We start from the raw sequence: 17,727 nt of genomic DNA, 5'->3' as shown, positions 1-17,727 counted from the left end.
CCCACAGAAGTGGACGTCCAGAGGTTGGAGCCAAGAGCTTCAGAGAGATGTCGGGGGAAACCTGCAGTTAAGAGGACAGAGCAGGGTCCGCAGACTCTGGCCCCTGGGCCCAGAGCCGCCTGGCTTTGTGAATACGTTTTGTCAGCACACGGCTGTGTCCATTTGCGGACTGTCTCTGGCTGCTTTTCAGCCACAGCGGCAGAGGGGAGTAGTTGAGTCAGAGACCGTCCGGCCCACAAAGCCTAAAATATTTACTTTCGGGCCCTTTACAGAGCAAGTTGCCAGTCATGTGCAGTAGTCGCCCCTGTTCCAAGATCTCTACTCTGAAGGTTGTGGGCTCTTGGGATTCTAGGCCTAGGCATTTAGCTGTAGACGTCATGGTGCCCCACCGTCAGCACGGCTTTTGGAAACACACTGAGCACATCTCATGGTGTCTTCTCCGTTTCTGCCCCTCCCTTCACCCTATCATCCACACACCAAGGGAAAGACGGGAGTAGTCATCCCTGAACCTTATCTCCTCCTCTGATACTCTGAGTTCAAGACTTCCTTTATGCTTTGAAGATTCCGCGTTATGTTTCTTTCACTTATCTGGTGGGAAGGGGCTGCCAGGAACAAAGGGGAAGCTGTGTCTATAGAAAAGTTGTCAGCAGTAACTAGTTGGAACTGCAGAGGGGAACACAAGAAGCTTACTGTGAAATCAGATGCTTTTAGCTACAAGGGACAACTGTTGTTAGTGTCCCCTACATTACAAGGCCACTGGGGGGGGGGTGGCAAGTGGATGGGATTGGTTCCTGGCTGGTACTGGTTGAAGCTGGGTCTGCTACTTGGGGTTATACCACTCTGTCCATTTTTTATGTGTTTGAAAATTTTCCTAACAGTCAATTAAAATACTCCTCTTCCTGCTTTGATGTGAAGGTGACTGAGACCTGGGGTTGCGAGTCAGCCCTGGGTCCACATCCTCACTGCACGTCTTCATAACCTCATGACCTCAGGCAAGTTGCTTAACTAGTGTGGAGGGCTTTAATTGAATAAGGGATGTGGTTTTCAGTAAAATATTTTCTAGTCAGATTAAGTCTAAGAGGGAGGATGCTGATTTTTGGCTTACGATAGGTTTAGGTAGGGAGGTAAACGGTGCATGATAGTGGGGAAGTACCCTAAAAGCATAGAAAACGTGAGGATATTTGAGGGGTAAATAAAGTTTAAGTCTTGTGCGTTAAGGTTAATTGCAAGTGCTAGTACAAAGCCCAGGATGGTCACTGTAAAGGCAGTTAATTTTAGGTATGGGGGCGTGGTTATTAGGGGGACCGTTGTTGGGGGGATGTTGTTGGAGATAATAAATCCTGCAAAAACACAATTAGTAGGAAGTTTGATGGAGTTAATTAGGAGTGGGCTGTTTTCATTGATCGAGGTTAAGGGAGAGAAGTGAGGGGGTCCTAGCAGTGCGCAGAAGGGGATGTGAGCACTTGGGACGGCTGGGAGGGAGGTGGCGACTGGAGTTATTAGCAGGGCTCAGGCAGTGGTATAAGATGTGTTAGCAACTTCAGTGATCAGGCCTTTAGGAGCCGGTGAGGAAAGGCATTCCTGTCAGTGCTAAACTTCCAATAATAAGGGCTGTTGTGGTGAAAGGTATAGCTTTGAATAGGCCTCCTATTTTTCGAATATCTTGTTCGTTGTTCAGGCTGATAGATAGATCCGGAGCATATGAATAGTATGGCCTTAAAAAAGCGTGTGTGAACATGTGCAAGAATGCTATATAGGGTCGGTTGATGCCAATTGTTACCATTATTAGGCCTAATTGTCTGGAAGTGGAGAAGGCGACAATTTTTTTAATGTCGTTTTGGGTGAGGGCACATATTGCCGGGAATAGGGTGGTAAGGGCTCCTAAGCATAGTGCTACTGTTTGAATAAGTTGGTTGTTTTCTGTTAAAGGGTAAAATCGAATAAGCAAGAAGATACCTGCCACGACTACTGTGCTTGAGTGGAGTAAGGCTGAGACAGGAGCAGGGCCTTCTATTGCTGAGGGGGGGTCAGGGTGAAGTCCAGGATGAGCAGATTTTCCGGCTGCAGCTAGTACGAGTCTTTCAAGGGGGAGATTTGAGTGATTTAGGTCGAGTATAAAAATTTGTTGCAGGTCTCATGTGTTCAGGTTGAATAGGAATCATGCTGTTGATGTAAATCCAATGTCCTGATGCGGTTATATAGGTTGGCCTGGAGAGCGGCTCTGTTTGCGTCTGATTCCTCTTGAAATTGGCAGTGATTGGACTGCTGACCTTCAAGTTGGGAGGATTAAATGAAGTAAAAAATGTGACAGGCTTGGCACAGTGACCAGCAGAGAATAAGTATTCAGCAAATATTGAGATCCTGCAAATCTCATTCTGGAAGACAAGATTGGCTTTTAAAATAATACGTTACATTGCATAAAGCTGTGGTTTTCACGACACTTTTATAGGCTCACAATGTATCAGGAAATAGGGCAGTTACTAATCATTATTTGATAAGTGAATAAACTAATTCAAGGGTAAAAACAGCAAGTTTGACTGATCCGGGGCTAGAGTCCGGCTGCTGTGTCTGCTCAGCATCCGTAAGTGGGAGGAGACCCGTGTCACAGACCGGCTGAGCTGTGAGCGAGCGGGGCTTGCTCATTGTTCATGTGTGTTAGCCTTCCTCGAGCTTGTGTTTTTCCGTAGAGGCACTGGGTGCAGTAGAAAGAGCAGAGCCTTGGGGTCAGGCAGTGCTTCTCTGCCAGCTAGTCACATTAGTTGCGGGGAGACGGGGTTTCCCCCTGTCCACCTGAACGCTGAATTCCACTGTGAGTTAAAGTCACTGAAGCGACCTGTAGGATTTCAGAACCCTGCCCCGCACATCTTCATTCTTCACAGATAGCATCATAAATGAACTGTGCTGATTTGCGTCTGTCACTCCAGTGCCCTCCCTGTGACCCCTTCCCCTCTCCTGCAGCACCGAGGCCAGTCTGTCACTCAGCCTCTTGACCTCGATTGAAGCAGTTTCACATTTCTCTTTCCTCTCAATTCATGAGCGGCAGGTTGAAAATGTTTCCTGTCCGTATGTAAGAAATTGAGTCCCCCCACTCACCAAGAATGTTGGAAGCTGTTAGAGTTCAGCTAGTCCGACAGGCCCTCGCGTCCCCATCCTGTGCGGACCTCGGTCCCCGTGTTTCCAAAGAGTTCCTCCCGCTCACGCTGGCTCCATTTGGATGCCGGGGCCAGTCCCCAGCACGTGAAGTGACTCTGGGCGTACAAAGCGCCGACAGGGTGAGAGCCTGTGGAGTAACGGGCCGTCAGCCCACCTCGCCTCGCTGCCCTTCCTCAGGTTACATAGGTCTAAATCCCTTGCCAGGAAAAAGAAAAGGCCTAAATGAAAATATTATCTCCTAGTCTTTCTGTCTTGTCTTGAAGGTGCTTGACATCCTCCAGCACATCCAAACCCTAGACCCCGGGCAGCACGGGGCGGTGGGCTATCTGGTGCAGCACACGCTGGAGCACATTGAGCGGAAGAAGGAGGAGGTGGGCGTGGAGGTGAAGCTCCGCTCCCACGAGAAGCACAGAGACGTCTGCTATGCCATTGGGCTCATTATGAAGCATAAGAGGTGAGTGCCCCGGCGCCCGCCCCCGGCGCGGCTGCAGAGGACACAGCGCCGTGAGCCCCGCTTCTCGGAGCAGCGGGGGTGCACCTGGAGGGGACCTGACCCGATGCAGCAGCGACCGAGGCCCATCACAGCGAGGACCGAAGGCCGAACCATATCTTTAACCTTTTTGTTTTTTAAGAAGCAACTTGCTTTCCTGACGGCGAGCTCTTCTACTGTGTGTAGTGACCCTTCTCCGTGGGGGATGGAAGCCCTGTCAGCCTCGTTCTTCCTCTCCTCTCTTCGTCGTCCTCACTCTCTCCAGTGGTCTCGCTCTCCTTGGATCTGAGGGTGGTAGGGACTTGCTGGGTCCTGGGGTTTGGACACGGCTGATTGATGAGGCAAAATTAAACTGCCTCCAGAGCAGCTGTACCTACCTATTTACATCCCACCAGCAGGCCAGGACCTGAGAGGTTTGATTCTCGCCAACTTGTGTTAGTGCCAGACCTTTAAAAATGCACTTACGTGGTAACTGGCAAATGGCATTTCATTGTGGTTTTAATTTGCATTTCCTTGGTTACCACCCAGATTGAGGTTCTTTCCCTGCATTTACTAGCCATTCAGGTTCCTCTGATTAAGTGCCTCTTCGGGTATTTTGCTTTTCATTTGAGTTGTTAGTCTTACTGATTTGCAGTTTCTTTATTCTGTGTATTAGTCTCTATATGCAGATAAGTTGCAAATATCTTTTCTTAGTTTTTGGCTAGTGTTTTCCATTCTTTTATTACATTCTTTTTTTTTTTAACTTTGTGTGGAAGTTTCAAGCATATGTAAGAGTAGAGAGAGGAGTATTACGAACCAGGTGATGTTCCCATGTCCAGCTTCAACAGTTATCATACAGTTTGTTTCACCCCCTCCCCCTCCTCCCTGGAGCAAATACCAGAGGTCCTTTTCCTCTGTAGCTATTTCGGTAGGTAACACTGAACGGTAAGGGCTCACTTTTTAAGAAAGACACCTTTACCATTCTGTTATCATATCTAAGAAAATCATCAGTTCGTTAACCTCATCAAATATCTGGTGAGAGTTTGTGTTTCCTCAGTTGTCCTACCATGGATGGATGGATGGATGGATGGATGGATAGATAGATAATCAGAGGGGTTTATAAAGAGAGGCAGGAGTAAAATTGATTTAGCATGGAGTAAAAGCAGGTGTATCTCTAAGAATGTAAGTTTCAGAGAAGCCAAGCCATTGTCTCTATATTTCATAGCTGCCATGACAGGGCCCCAGGGAGCTGATCTGCCACTGCTCTTATGTTAATTAGGTATGGCTATAACTGTGTCATCTATGGCTGGGACCCCACCTGCATGATGGGACATGAGTGGATTCGAAACATGAACGTCCACAGCCTGCCTCACGGCCATCATCAGCCTTTCTATAATGTGCTGGTGGAGGACGGGTCCTGTAGATATGCCGCCCAAGGTAAGTAGCTGGTGCTGCTGTGCTTGGAGCACACATTTGAGCACTCAGATTCTGCAGGCACAGGCTGTCAGTCTGTTCAGAGTTGACAGGTGTCCCATGGCTGTTAACCTCATCAGAGCTGGTACTCAGCTAAACGTGGGTGGGTATGCATTGGTGCGGCCATACCACGAGTTACCCAGTCACCACCCCAGGGTCTCCCCCTCAGTCACCACCACAGCCAGGACCGTGTTCCAGGCTGTTGCCGACCTCTGTTTTGATTGGTCATTGCCTCTGCCAGTCAAAGTCCTGCTTCCCAGGCACTGCCATTGGCTTCCTGCAGGCAAGGAGGGTCAGCCTGTGCCCTGCTCATACTGCCTGTCTGAACTGGAGGGCACCGATTGGCACTGTTGGGGGAGCCACCCGAGCGCTGAGACTGGCAGCCGGTTAGCTGTGCTCCCCCCAGAGACGCCCCCAGTGGCCACTGTGGGAACTGCAGTTCACAGCACTGGCTCTGAGGGCACCTGGGAGAGGCAACAACAGGTAGGTGCTTGGTAGGTGTTTGGGGTCACTGCCAGCCCTGACAGGTGCTCGCCCAGGCTCTCCTCTTCTTTGTCCCTCCATTTAGTGAGGTGAATTTATCGCATGCCTGCCTGTCAAGGCATTCACAGTGTTCATTTTATTAATAAAAATGCTAACATAGTGCTGCTCTGTGACAGCAGCCTTCTAATGTACATTAGCTCCGTTTGAGAACTGTAGTTACCATCATCATCATCATCATCGTGCGCATTTGATACCCAGGGAAACTGAAGCGCATGGAGATGTTTAAATGTTAACTTCCGGAGCGTGCGGCCAGGCGGCTCGGCAAAGAGCCGCCATAGCCACCGTGCTGCCCCTTTGTGCGTGTCACCTGAAGCATCACGTTTGGCCTAAGTTGACATTGTGTTCTGGTAAATCCAGCAATAGAAATGTTGGATGCACAAACATCTCAGAAGTACCGAAAAGACTAGAAGAAGTTTCATATTAATTACTGTTAATTCATTAGAAGCTGGGAGAGGATCGTATACAAGAGAAATTCCCTTTATTGAGACCACAGCTCACCTAACCTCCGTCAGTACAAGGGGAGTTATCAGAGGGGGCGATGTGCACCCCCGTCAGATGAAGGCACTGACAGGGATTTTATTTAACTTAAAAAGCTTTGTCAGATAAAAAAAAATTATACTACAGATTTTAAAAATCAAGTTATTTGGAAATTGCTGAGTGATTCTCGGACTGTTTGCACCCGCCACTGATCACTCAGTGAACATTTCCCACTGCGCGTCACAGGGCAAGTCACGAGCACAGAGGAAATTGTCTTGTTGTCAACACTGGGGTCCGTGTCTACACCTTCACCTTGTACACTCATCGCCCGTTACGTGGAGTTGATATCAAGACTTTGAGTATCTGATATTTGGGTTTCTAGAAACATTTATATTAACTTTAAAATGGGCTTCTTAGAGTAGGTGAAGCTGGGTATTTGGTTTTAAGGTGTTCTGAACTTGTCCAGTGTCTGCGTAGAAGATTCAGGAATTCATCCTAATCTTACCTTAGGTCAACATGAGCTGTAGGGTTTACAGTCAGAATACTGTAATGACTTTGTTTAAAAAAAAAAAAAAGAAAAATCTGCTTGTCAGTTTCACACTCTAAAATTGATTTGAAAGAATATGGCAGATAACATGACCTAAATACTTAATCATACATCTTCTAAGAATAAGGACATTTCTCTGCATTACCACAGGTACAACATTACACCCAACAAATAAAAATGATTTCATAATATCTAACATTCAATCAATATTCAAATTTCTCAATTCTCACAAGAGTAACTTTATAGGTTCGTGTTTATTCATTTTTAAATCATGATCCAGACAAGATTCAGGCACTGTGTTTAGTTATTATGTCTCTGTAGTTTCTTTTAGTAAAGAACCGTTCCTCATTTCTCATCTTTTTTTCCCTTTTTCACAAGACTGACTTTTTGAAGAGTCCGGGCTGGTTGTCCTGTAAATTGTCTAACGTTCTGCATTTGTCTTACTGTTTCTTTGTCTGTGTATTGTCTGTAAACTGGAAGTTAGGCCCGGGTTTGGTTAGATCAGGTTGCTGGTTTTGGCTGGCGCGCTTACTCTCAGGTGCTGTGTGCGTCACGTTGCATCTCGTCCAGAGACCGTGGGGTTCCGTGTCCCACTGTTAGTGAGGCAGAGTGTGGTCATTGGCTAAGATGGTGACTTGCTGTAAGGGACAGTTTTCCCTCTGAAGTTAACAGGAAATCCATGGGGTCAAACTGGGGCATCCTGGGTATACCCTGTTCCCCAGTAACCTTTATCCTTATGTTTGTTTTAGCACCTATTGGCTCTTCTTGCCTAAATCATGATGTGAGAATTGCAAAATGGTGGTTTTCTACTGCGGGTATTCCCTCGAGTTCTGCAAACAAGAGCTTTGCCCTCCTTCCCCCTCTTCCTCCCCCTCTTCCTCTCTCTTTTCTCCTCCCCCACCCTCGCCTCTCTCTCCTCTCCTCCTCTCTCCCTCGCTCTCTCCCCCTCTCTCCTTCCCCTCTCCTCCCATAGATTCCTGGATTTTTCATTTAGTCAATGTGTTACAATCATTTGGAACAATTTTATTCTCAAATTAGCCCACATTTAGCCAGTGAGCGACCTTGAGAGGGTAAATTTTAAAAGCACTAATTTAAATATGTTTTTGAACATTTCTGGGTTAACATATTTGCATTAAGTTATTTTGCTTTTAAACTATTTCGTGATCTAAATTTTCAGCCTCTGGCTCCAGTGATCCTAGTAATCTGGGCAGAGCCCATTGATGAATGCTTTTCTGTTTTTTCGCTCTCCACAGAGAGTTGAAGAGTGAGTTATAAACCACACACCTGCATGCCATCCTCAAATACTTTGAGTCTGCACAATTCAGTTTTTCCTCCATATGTGAACGGGCTATACAGCATCTTGCATGTTTGTAATTTTTGTTCCCACTAGGGGGCGTGCTTTAGTATTAATATTTTCTTGGTACCAGAAACTCCTGTCTCAACTTCCCTGCGTACTTCTTAGTACTGAAGAAAACGACTGTCACAGATGCTCTGAATTTAAGCCAGCTGCCCATAGTGGAAGGTCAGGAATTCAGCTGTGGTGTGAAAACCTGGCTTTTACATGTCTTCCGTGTATGATGGTAAAGCACCTGGTTGAACACTTGGGCCGTGGCGTGCCCTCACCCAGTGTCAGTTTCCTTCTCCATAATTGGTCTTCCACTTCCAAACTAAGTTTCCACCATCCCCCCCTCCCCCCCAGCACGCGCACACACAGTCTGTGGTGGTCTGCACGTGCTGGCAAGGGTGTGAGGACTCCCCGCGTCAGGGTTGCAGTGTAAATTTTCAGCCGTCTCAGAGGGCAGTTTGGCTCCCTCTTAAATTGTCAAAATCTCAAGTGCTCTTTCTCCTCTGACCTGGCACTTCTCCCCTCGGTTCCTCCACTGGAGACGCACTGACACAGGGGGCCTGTGGTCCCTTCATTATGACAGCAAAGCAGTGTCATTCATGGGACTTGTCTGTTAAGTGGGGGTATATGCAAACTTCGGGAAGCTGAGCTGCAACCTAATAAACCAGTTGCAGGTAAATGCTTACGGTATGTTTGATAGGAATAAGCACACGTAAGGCAGCACAGGATTCTCTTTGAGTGCATATAATTATATTTAGCTACTTGTGTGTATGTTCATAAAAGAAGGACTGGAAAAACTCACAGTCATAGTGGCTTCCTCTGGGGAGGGGCCGACAGGCGCCCCCAGAGGACTCATGGGTACTGTTTCCAGACTTCTACAGGAATGTATTCGTGTATTTTGGGGTAGCTGAAATTTTTAGATAAAATAAGCAGACACATTTCTCTGAAAATTTTAGGGGAATCAAATTCTTCCCAAGATTTTTCCAGGACTTTTAAGTAGTCCCTGTTTAATATTTTGCTCTTTATTAAGTTTTGTATCACTTAGATTTCTTATTCCTCTTCAAAATTTTTTTAAACTTATTTAGTGGATTGGGAATTATTTTCCCCTCATAATACTTAGTTGTCAACTAAAGTGTTTTATTTTTTCCTAAAAAAATTTCCTTTATGAGTACATTTTTCTTGTTTTGCTGGGAGTCCAGGTAGATAAACACTGAATTCAGTCCATGTTCCTGGCTAACAGCCAAGAGCGGGGCTGTGAGCTCCCTCATAGACTGTCACTACCCCTTTCCTGGCTTCCCCAGCGTTCTCTCCGTACTCTTCATGCCTCTTTGTTTGGGACCCACGTTCAGAATTCTCTGCAGCAGCTGCCCAGTCGTGCTGTCCTTACAGACACGTGATCATGACCTGAGTGTGACCTTTCTGCCCTCCTACCAACACTCAGGTGCCAAGCATTAGCTGACACCAAGCTGCTGCTTAAGGATACATAGAGAGAAAAAGAGAGGGAGAGAGGTGATGCGGAAACATGTGTCTGGCTTTCTTCAGAGCAGGCTCTGGGCACATTTTGGTTCAGACAGCTGTGTGTTGGGGGGTGTCCTGTGCATTGATTTAGAGGCACCCTGGCCCCTGCCCCCACAATGCCGGCAGCAGCCCCCAATCATGACAACCAGAAATGTCGTCAGACGTTGCCGAGCATCCTGTCAGAAGCAGAATGGCCCCCGGATGAGGGCCAAACAGACTTTTATCTCTCGGGGGTAATCCCAGGTTCTTTGCCCTCCGTCGAACATCTCTGGGGCAAGAACAGCCGACGGGAAGGCAGTTGGCCGGGTTCAGGCCCCAGGCCGTGGTTGCATCCCCCTGTGCCTCCCCAAGGCAGGTATGCCCGTGACTCATCGCTCCCTGGGGGAGGGGGCAAGACGGCGGATTTTCTCAGCCAGTGGCATTTTAAAGCATCCAACTTTCTGGTTTTTTTGTTTTTCAACATTTGTTGAAAATAAATGGAAGGAAGGAAGTAGAACCATCCCCAGAGCTCTGGTGGTAACAGTAGGGAGAGGTCAGAGCTCACAGAGCACCGTCCCCACAGCCTGCCTTCTGAGGCAGCCGTGGCCCGCCCCTCTGGTCTATCCCAGCCCCTCCTCCCTGACCTCTGCTGGCGGGACAGTGCACGGGGACGCTTCTCTTCAGCTGCTTCCCTAGCCCTGGAACTGGGCCGTCTGGGTTTGAGCCCCGGCTGAATCCTTGGGCAGGGTCCTCACTCCTGCTGCTGTCAGCTCGGCCGCAAGAGGGCGTGTGACCAGAGCTCTTCGTGGAGCCTTGTGAGCTGGAGGCTGTGCACGTCCCGCGGTGCCTGGCGCGCTGTACGTGCCCAGCTTAAGGGAGTTCACGTAAAATGTGTAGCTGTATGTGCATGTCACGTAGCAACGCAGGTATGTGGCCTTCCTGGCTTTTTATAAGTGATGATGTGTTTTTCCTCCCACTTCCCCCATCGCGTCTTGAAAACAGGTTGCTCGTTTTCCTGGCTGTCTAGGATTTTGCTGAATTAATGTGCCGTCATTTATTTACACAGTGACCTGCAGTTGGACATTTAGATTGTTGCTACATTTTTTGCTCTCCTGAGCGATGCTGAGGTAATGTCTGAACGTTCATCTTTGCTCGTGATTGGTATGTGATGTCCATAAAGGTGGTGTTTTCTCAAACTGATACATCCCCAATTGTAGTCTGAATAAACAGCCTAAAGCAGCTACAAGCACAAAAGTTCTTTAAATCCTCCCATCGTGTAGAAAAGTTACAGATTGGATTACAGAGTCTTTCCCCCTCTCTTGAAAGACAAACATCTGTTACAGGCAGGCTTCCGAAAGGCGCTTGTGTTTATCCTGTGTACTCTGGGTGGAGGGCACTGAAGGTCCTGAACAAGCGTTTCAGGATGTTTAACGAGCTGCTGAAGAGATAACCTGCTGCACCGTTGCTGTTAGTTAGCCCATCAGCTAGGCTCGCGCAGAGACTCCCTGAATTGATTTTGGCAATAGGCGCTAAGTACGGTTCATACGGATGTGGGACACAGTCAGAGCGGGGAGGCCTGCCTGGGCAGCTCCTTTCTGGTCCAGGACATGGAGGGTGGGGGTGGCCTTTCCTGACTGGGGGCCACACGCAATCTAGGACCAGGGCTCTATGGCCAGTGAGGAAGGGCCCACGAGACACTGTCCTTTCCTTGGTCCCATGGAGGAGCCGTTTTTCAAATAGCCTGGGGAGGGAGAGGCCATCTGAGAGGATTTCAGGCTTTAAAATACCTGGTATAATACCAGGTATTATCACCCCTTTTTCTCTCATTCCGTTTTAAAGGAGTCTTATTTTCTATTGCTTTCTCTAGTGGCAAAACGGGGAACACGGAAGGGAGGTAGTGTGGTTTTCCTAAGAGATGATAGAGGTGCCACAGCCCATATCCCTGTAGGGTCTAGAGGTACGAGCCATTTTTCATTCCTCCTCTCGGACCCCAAGCCAGCCCTGTGAGCCGGGTCCTCGCCCTTGGAAACACTGAAGGGTGCTGGGGTGGTGGGAGGGCGGTTCCCAGTAGCAGACTGGGAGGAGGAGGACGACAGGGAGAGACGTGCGAGCGCTGCTCAGGCGGCTTCAGCAGCTTCACCGCTGGCAAGAACCGAGCAGGCTAGGCCACCCTCGGCCCACACGTGTGGCTTTGTGTCGGATCAGGTCAGAGAAGCCTGCTGAGCCCCTAGTGTGCGGACCCCGAGGGACTGCTGGAGTTTTGCTCTGAGAGAAGGAAAACACTTGTGTTCCTTGCGGAGCTGGAGGAGGACCCCGAGCTCCCTCCCTCCATCCTCCAGTGGCCTCGCCGTGCCGCCTCTTCCTGTTTCCTCCTCCGACTTCTATAAACGTCTGTCTTTTCTTCCCCCCCCCTCAAAAATGCACTCAGAACGGGTGATAGGAGGGTCTCTGGATAAAAGATGCTGCAGACATCAGCTTTAATGAGAATATCCGTGTGCCTCTCTGCCAACAGAGAACTTGGAGTACAACGTGGAGCCTCAGGAGATCTCACACCCTGACGTCGGACGCTATTTCTCCGAGTTCACGGGCACTCACTACATCCCGAACGCAGAGCTAGAAATCCGGTACCCAGAGGATCTGGAGTCTGTCTATGAAACGGTGCAGAATATTTACAGTGCAAAGAAAGAGAATGTGGAGTAAAGTCTAGGGGGACATTGTACCTTTGCTGCTGCTGCTATTTTCCAAGAGAACAGGATTCCGGACGGAGATGTCTCCACGGATCCCTCTGGATTCACACCACCGGGAAAGCCACTTAACAAGTAGTGCTGATTGCCTCCTACTAAGTTTAAATCACGTGTGCTCTCCTCCAGCTGCAAAGACAATGTTGCTCTCCGCCTACACTAGTGATTCATTGAAAGGCACTGTGTTCAGTGGCATGGCTTGTATGCTTGTCCTGTGGTGACAGTTCGTGACATGCTGTCTTCATGACGTCTCACAGTCGGCACTCTTATAACCGTTCTTTTTCTTCACTTCCCATTGTGTCTGTCTACATCGTCTCAGAACGTTTCATTTGCTGGACAGATGGGGTTGTCCGTTTGCAGTCATTTCTCTCTGATTTCTCTGTGGAATATGTGCACTCCTCAGTCAGGATCATCTGTCTTTTTACCCTGAATTTAGTGCCGATCCAGGGCTGAAGCTCTAGGTGATCTTGGCAGCATCTTAGCTCTGGAGTCGTTAACAAACTAATGGTAATCAGAAGCATTGGAATTTATTTTTTTCTAATTCTTGAAACAGATTTCAGGCATTTATCCTTTTCTTTATTTGAATTGAGAGAATGACACAGTTTTGCCTTCCGGATTCATCTCTTGGATTTACGCTCATATCTCTACGAATTATTAGTTTTCTATTTTATTACATAAAATTCTTTGAGAAAATGCATAATTAATAATAGCCTTTGTGAATGGGGTTTTCCACATTCATCTGCTCTTCCTCCCTTTAAAATAAGTGGGGTTTTTTAAAAAATCTACTCCAGTATTGTAAGTAGATCTTAAATCAGTGATGAGTTTTCTTTGTAGTAGGAAGTACAATCTGCTGTTAAAATGTCTGCTTTTAGAAACCGTACTCCGTGGTCTCCAAAGGCCTGAAAATGAGGTTTCACTTTTATAACCAGAAAAAAGAAGAGATAATGAAACTTAGAAATTAAAAAGGAAAGGGGAGTTTTCGTGCTCCCTGTCCTTCCTTAGAATCACTTCAGGACCTTTTTGAATGTGGCGGGGTAGAAATAAACGGAATATTTCCAATTTTAAGAGCGTGTGCCCTGTGGGAAAGGAGACGTGAGTGTGGCCCGTGTTCTCGAGTTACCGTTGCTGTGAAAGCACCGGGAGGAAGTCTGTGCTCAAGCCGCTGGGGAGTCCGGCTGCATAGCCAGTCTCTGCTGGCACCTGTCCTTTCCATGTTCGTGGTACCTGAGCGTGAAGGTACCGAGTCTTAACTCGGCTCCGGACTCCCACCGTTCTCGACCTGTCCCTTCTCCAGCAGGCTGACCTTGTAGTTAACCAGTAGCAGCTAACTTCTGGAGTTAGGACCTAGTTACTTTACTCTAAGTTTAAAAGATTCCAGTTGCTCTAGTGAATGAGACTTTCGGGGGCTGTGATCCAGCCACGCCTCGCTGCCTGTCTGACCATTTGCATGCAGTATTGTCACACCATGTTTGATGACTGCCTCTCGTTTACCCTTTGGAAACCCTGGGTTGACCAAGGTTTGGGGAAGCCACCTGAGACCACTTACTAGCAAGTGACAGCTATTGAGCAGTTATGGGAAAGAGATGGGGATTTGGCTAGCCAGCCCCCATCAGCTCCGGTCCAGGACCCGTGTTCCTCATCTGTCCAATCCAAAGTCAGATGATCTGGACTTGCATTTGAAATTGTGACCACTCACAACACCCGGCCCGTCTGAGGCTGGGGGGTTTACACTACTCTCATTTAAAGGTGAAAATTAGATACTGTGGCATTAATATTAATGAGCTGCATTACTAAGAATCTGTGGCATGCTGAGAGTTACAGTTGTTGGTTTTCTGGTTTGATTTCCTTTTTTCTTAGAGTAACATCGAAGCCAAGAAAGACGGTTTTACCTTTACTGACCCCCTGTAAATATGTATCTAGACTGTTTCTAAAAGTGTTTCTTCATGAATGCTTCATTTGGCTCCAGGAAGCCTGTGTCACCTGTGTGAGTTGGTCTTTGGGCACTTTATATTTTTCTAAAAATGTGTTTTGGATCCTGTACTCTAATAAATCATAAGTTTCTTTTTAAAATTTTTCGAAACGTTATCTCCACTTTAAAAACCCCTGTTATAAAAGTAGAACTTTCACAATGTTGAAATATTAAATATTTGGATATAGTAACTTCTTTTCTCTTCAAATGAATGCCAAGATTTTTTTGTACAATGATTAATAAATGGAACTTATCCAGAGAAACCACACAAATGGCCTGCCGGGTTTCGTTCCAGAACAGAAAGCCCAGCCGTGACAGCAGCAGAATCTCTCTCAGTTCTCATTCTGATTGAAATATGCAAAAATTGGCTCTACTGAATTTCTCTGTACATCAGCGAGCGGACAGAGCACCTTTATATTATGATTTCCCTGCCAAACGTTAATTTTTCGAGCTGGCTAGTCATCTTGAGAGTGTCCGGTTGTAACGCAAAGATTGCAGCGTTTTGATTATGTCGAGTTACGTGTTGTAAAGTGAGAGTTGCAGTGAGAGTTGGTGTGTCGTTAATGCTGACCCGATAGCTGCACGCACGCGGCGTTTTCCACAGCGTCCCGCTGAGCGCCGCTCCCCAGCGCTGTCACACGTGTGCTGTCACACACGACACGGAAAGGGATGGTCACAGCTGAGCCGTCACCAGTTTCGTGCACTGCGGTGTTTCTCAGAGCCTTTCACATGCTGTTGTACTTTGTGACTTTCCAGGAGGGGAGTGTAGTGGTGTCTTCCCAACTTCTAAGGCCCTAGAACTTTCCTCCCCCAGCACACCTGCATGTGCACAGCATCCCCGAGGCCCAGGGTTTGCAGAGCTGCTTTGGGAAACACAGTCTCAGCGAGACGTCAGTTATGCCCAAACCTAGTCCGCGTCACCAGCAGACCAGTCTTGCGAAGCGTCTCATTTGAAAACATGATCCATCTAATCGGATTTTGAAAGGCTGGCTTCGTGGTGTCTCTGTCCGAGCCTCGTAATAGCTCTCCGTCAGAAGTGCGTTTACATTGCAAAGTCATGTTATTTCAAAAACCAGCATCAATACTCTTGCTCAATCAGTTTTACATTTTCTAATATCCACTTAAAGTCTCGTTCTACGTTTAAAACGTCTGAGTCTTTCTTAAGGTATTAAACCGAGTCACGCTTTCATGTCCTGGACTCTCATCCGCTACCACCAGGCCCCTTTGCTGTAAAGGGGGGGACATGTCTTTCCCTTCGTTCACGTTCCAAGGGAGTGAAGTTGGATTGCCAGCAGCCTTTTCATGCTAAAGCGTCTTGTGGCCATGATAATCAAGCTGTAACTCTTCATGGTTTTTGTTTGATTTTTGGAGGGAAGGAGAGACTGTTCACCTAGAAGGAATGCAGAATTTGGCTCTGTGACAGTCTGGTTTTGGAGACATTAACAGCTGTACTGCAGGTATTACCTTGCGTTGCGTGCTCACTTTAAGCCAGGCACCAGCCTCAACTGCTTATAATCCTCACGGCAACCCTGCAAGACGCGGGCCGGGCGGTGAATGTGTTTGCAGGCCGTGTAAGGTCTCTGTCACGTATTCTTCTTCGGTTTGAAAAATGTAAAAAACATTCTTAGCTAGAGGGCTGTGAAGAAACAGTCCACAGGCTGGATGGGGCCGGCTGGCCCGTGGGCTGCAGTCTGCTGACCCCTGCTGAGGTGTAGGCCCGCCTAGTTCCCTGAGCGGACTGCTCGCAGGTGGGGAGCCTGGCTGTGAACCCAGGGACCTGACCTCTGAGCCCCAGCTCCCCGCACCCAGACTGCCGACAACCTCAGCAACTACCTCGCAAGTGTCTTTACCCTTTGCCTGGCTGCAACCTTAACTTCTCGCGTTTCAGTTCTGAAAATTTATAGAGTCTTGGGAGAAAAGAACATTCCTTTGGTGACTAAAACTTATGTGCAATTACAGAAGAAATGTATTACGGCCATTTAGCAATGATTGTATTAGGGTAATGTTAGTTCTGTAATAAATAGACCCGAAAATGTATGATGTCTTGAACACAGAAGAATTTTCTTGTTCACGTAACACAGGGCAGGGGAGTGGGCTGGCGGGCGGCCCTCATGCAGTCACCTGGAGACCCAGGCCCAGCGGGTGTGGCTTCCCAGAGCACCGTGGGCCACCTGCTGTGCAGCAGGAGGGCGGGAGCGTGGAGGGACATGTCTGGAGGGCTCTGGGGCTGGGGGCAGCGCTCCCCACTTCCCCTCACCTTCCTCCAGGGAGGCCAGGGTGGAGGAGAGGGGGCAGAGGGGGTCAGGCGGTGTGCCTTTCTCCTGCAGGGCACGCTCCCTCCCAGGGAGCCAGCGTCTGAAGTCAGGCTGGCGGGGCTTCCAGGCACCAGGCTGTGGGCAGCTCAGTTCAGAAACGTCTTGCTGGCTCCTGCCACAGCACGACCACCAGCAGCGGGGGTCCCTGCAGGCCACGCTGCCACCGCAACCGGTTCTCCCCGCAACAGATAGCCTTGGCGGGTCGGGGGGGCGTGGAGACCTCACAGGGGTGAGCCGCACCCGTAGGTACTTCTGCCTCAGTAGCCGGAACTGAAGTCACCGGCTCGCACCCTAACTCCAGAGGAGGCTGGGCGGTGGCCTCCTGTGTGCCAGGTGGGGAAAGTGAAAGGTTTGGGGTCCCCACCTTGTCTGTGCCTCTCACCCACTTCCTGCCCAGCTGGGCCGTCCTCCCCATCAGTCCATAATCCCCCTCCCAGTTCCCACTCACTGGTGAGGCAGGGAAATGCAATGAAAACTCCCGCTTGGAAAAAGAACACGACACACAGTAGGCCCTGGGCGCTGGCTGATGAAATACTGCGGGGCAGGTGGGCGTCGTGAAGCCGCCTCCCTGTGGGGCATGGGGGAGGTTGAGTGTGCTCTGTGGGAGGGACTCCCTCGTCCACTGCTCCTCGCACCCCATCCGGCCCTCTAGGGCCCGTTCTGGTCGCCTCACAAGTGGGTGCTGCGGGTGCACCCTCCCTGCAAGCTGTGTAGCTTTCACAGCCCCAATCCAAGACTTTGTTTCGTTTTTCAAGCTTCTGATCCCTCTGGCAACAATTCCCTCAAAAACTTAGCAAGCTACTACCTGCACAGGTAATCATAACCAGAGTTCTTTTCCGGAACTCCCAAGTCCACTTTATTTCCTAGCTTCTCTGCCTGGTGCGTGTCCCTTCCTGACCTAGTGGCGGCCGCCTGACTCTGCAATTAGTCAAAGCCGAGTCTCGCTGTTGAACGGGCAAGTGTCTAAGGGGCCTTCGTTGCTCAAACTGATTTCCATCCTTATCTTTTGCTGTGGTGTCCAGAAGCAGTGCCTTTCCCAACTTAGGAAGCCTGGCATTTCTGACTCTGCTGTTTTAGTTCTAAACCAGCACGTTTTTGTCTGAGCGTCCGTCTCTCAGGTATCTTGTTATCAGCTGCTGCAAAGAGCAGCCGGTACCCTGTATTCTGTATCTTTGACAGCTTCTAGACTCGCTACAGT

General features: G+C 48.6%; 1 protein-coding gene across 2 annotated transcripts in view; it reads left to right on the top strand.

Annotated features, from left to right (window-relative positions):
- FBXO21 (F-box protein 21) overlaps window positions 1-16,263 on the top strand; it is a 38,812-nt gene extending 22,549 nt beyond the window's left edge. The window contains exons 10-12 of one of the 2 annotated variants that reach the window (XM_030860412.2): window positions 3,396-3,607; window positions 4,902-5,059; window positions 12,017-16,263. In XM_030860412.2, coding sequence (XP_030716272.1) covers window positions 3,396-3,607; window positions 4,902-5,059; window positions 12,017-12,204 — 558 coding nt within the window. In that variant the 3' untranslated portion in view covers window positions 12,205-16,263. The remainder of the gene's footprint in view (window positions 1-3,395; window positions 3,608-4,901; window positions 5,060-12,016) is intronic. The other variant, XM_030860415.2, reaches the window with a different exon arrangement.
- The last annotated feature ends 1,464 nt before the right edge of the window (window positions 16,264-17,727 follow it).

This window comes from Globicephala melas, chromosome 13 (genome assembly GCF_963455315.2).
Source record: "Globicephala melas chromosome 13, mGloMel1.2, whole genome shotgun sequence".
NCBI classification, from domain to species: Eukaryota; Metazoa; Chordata; class Mammalia; order Artiodactyla; family Delphinidae; genus Globicephala; species Globicephala melas.
This window is presented reverse-complemented; position numbering and strand designations above follow the sequence as displayed.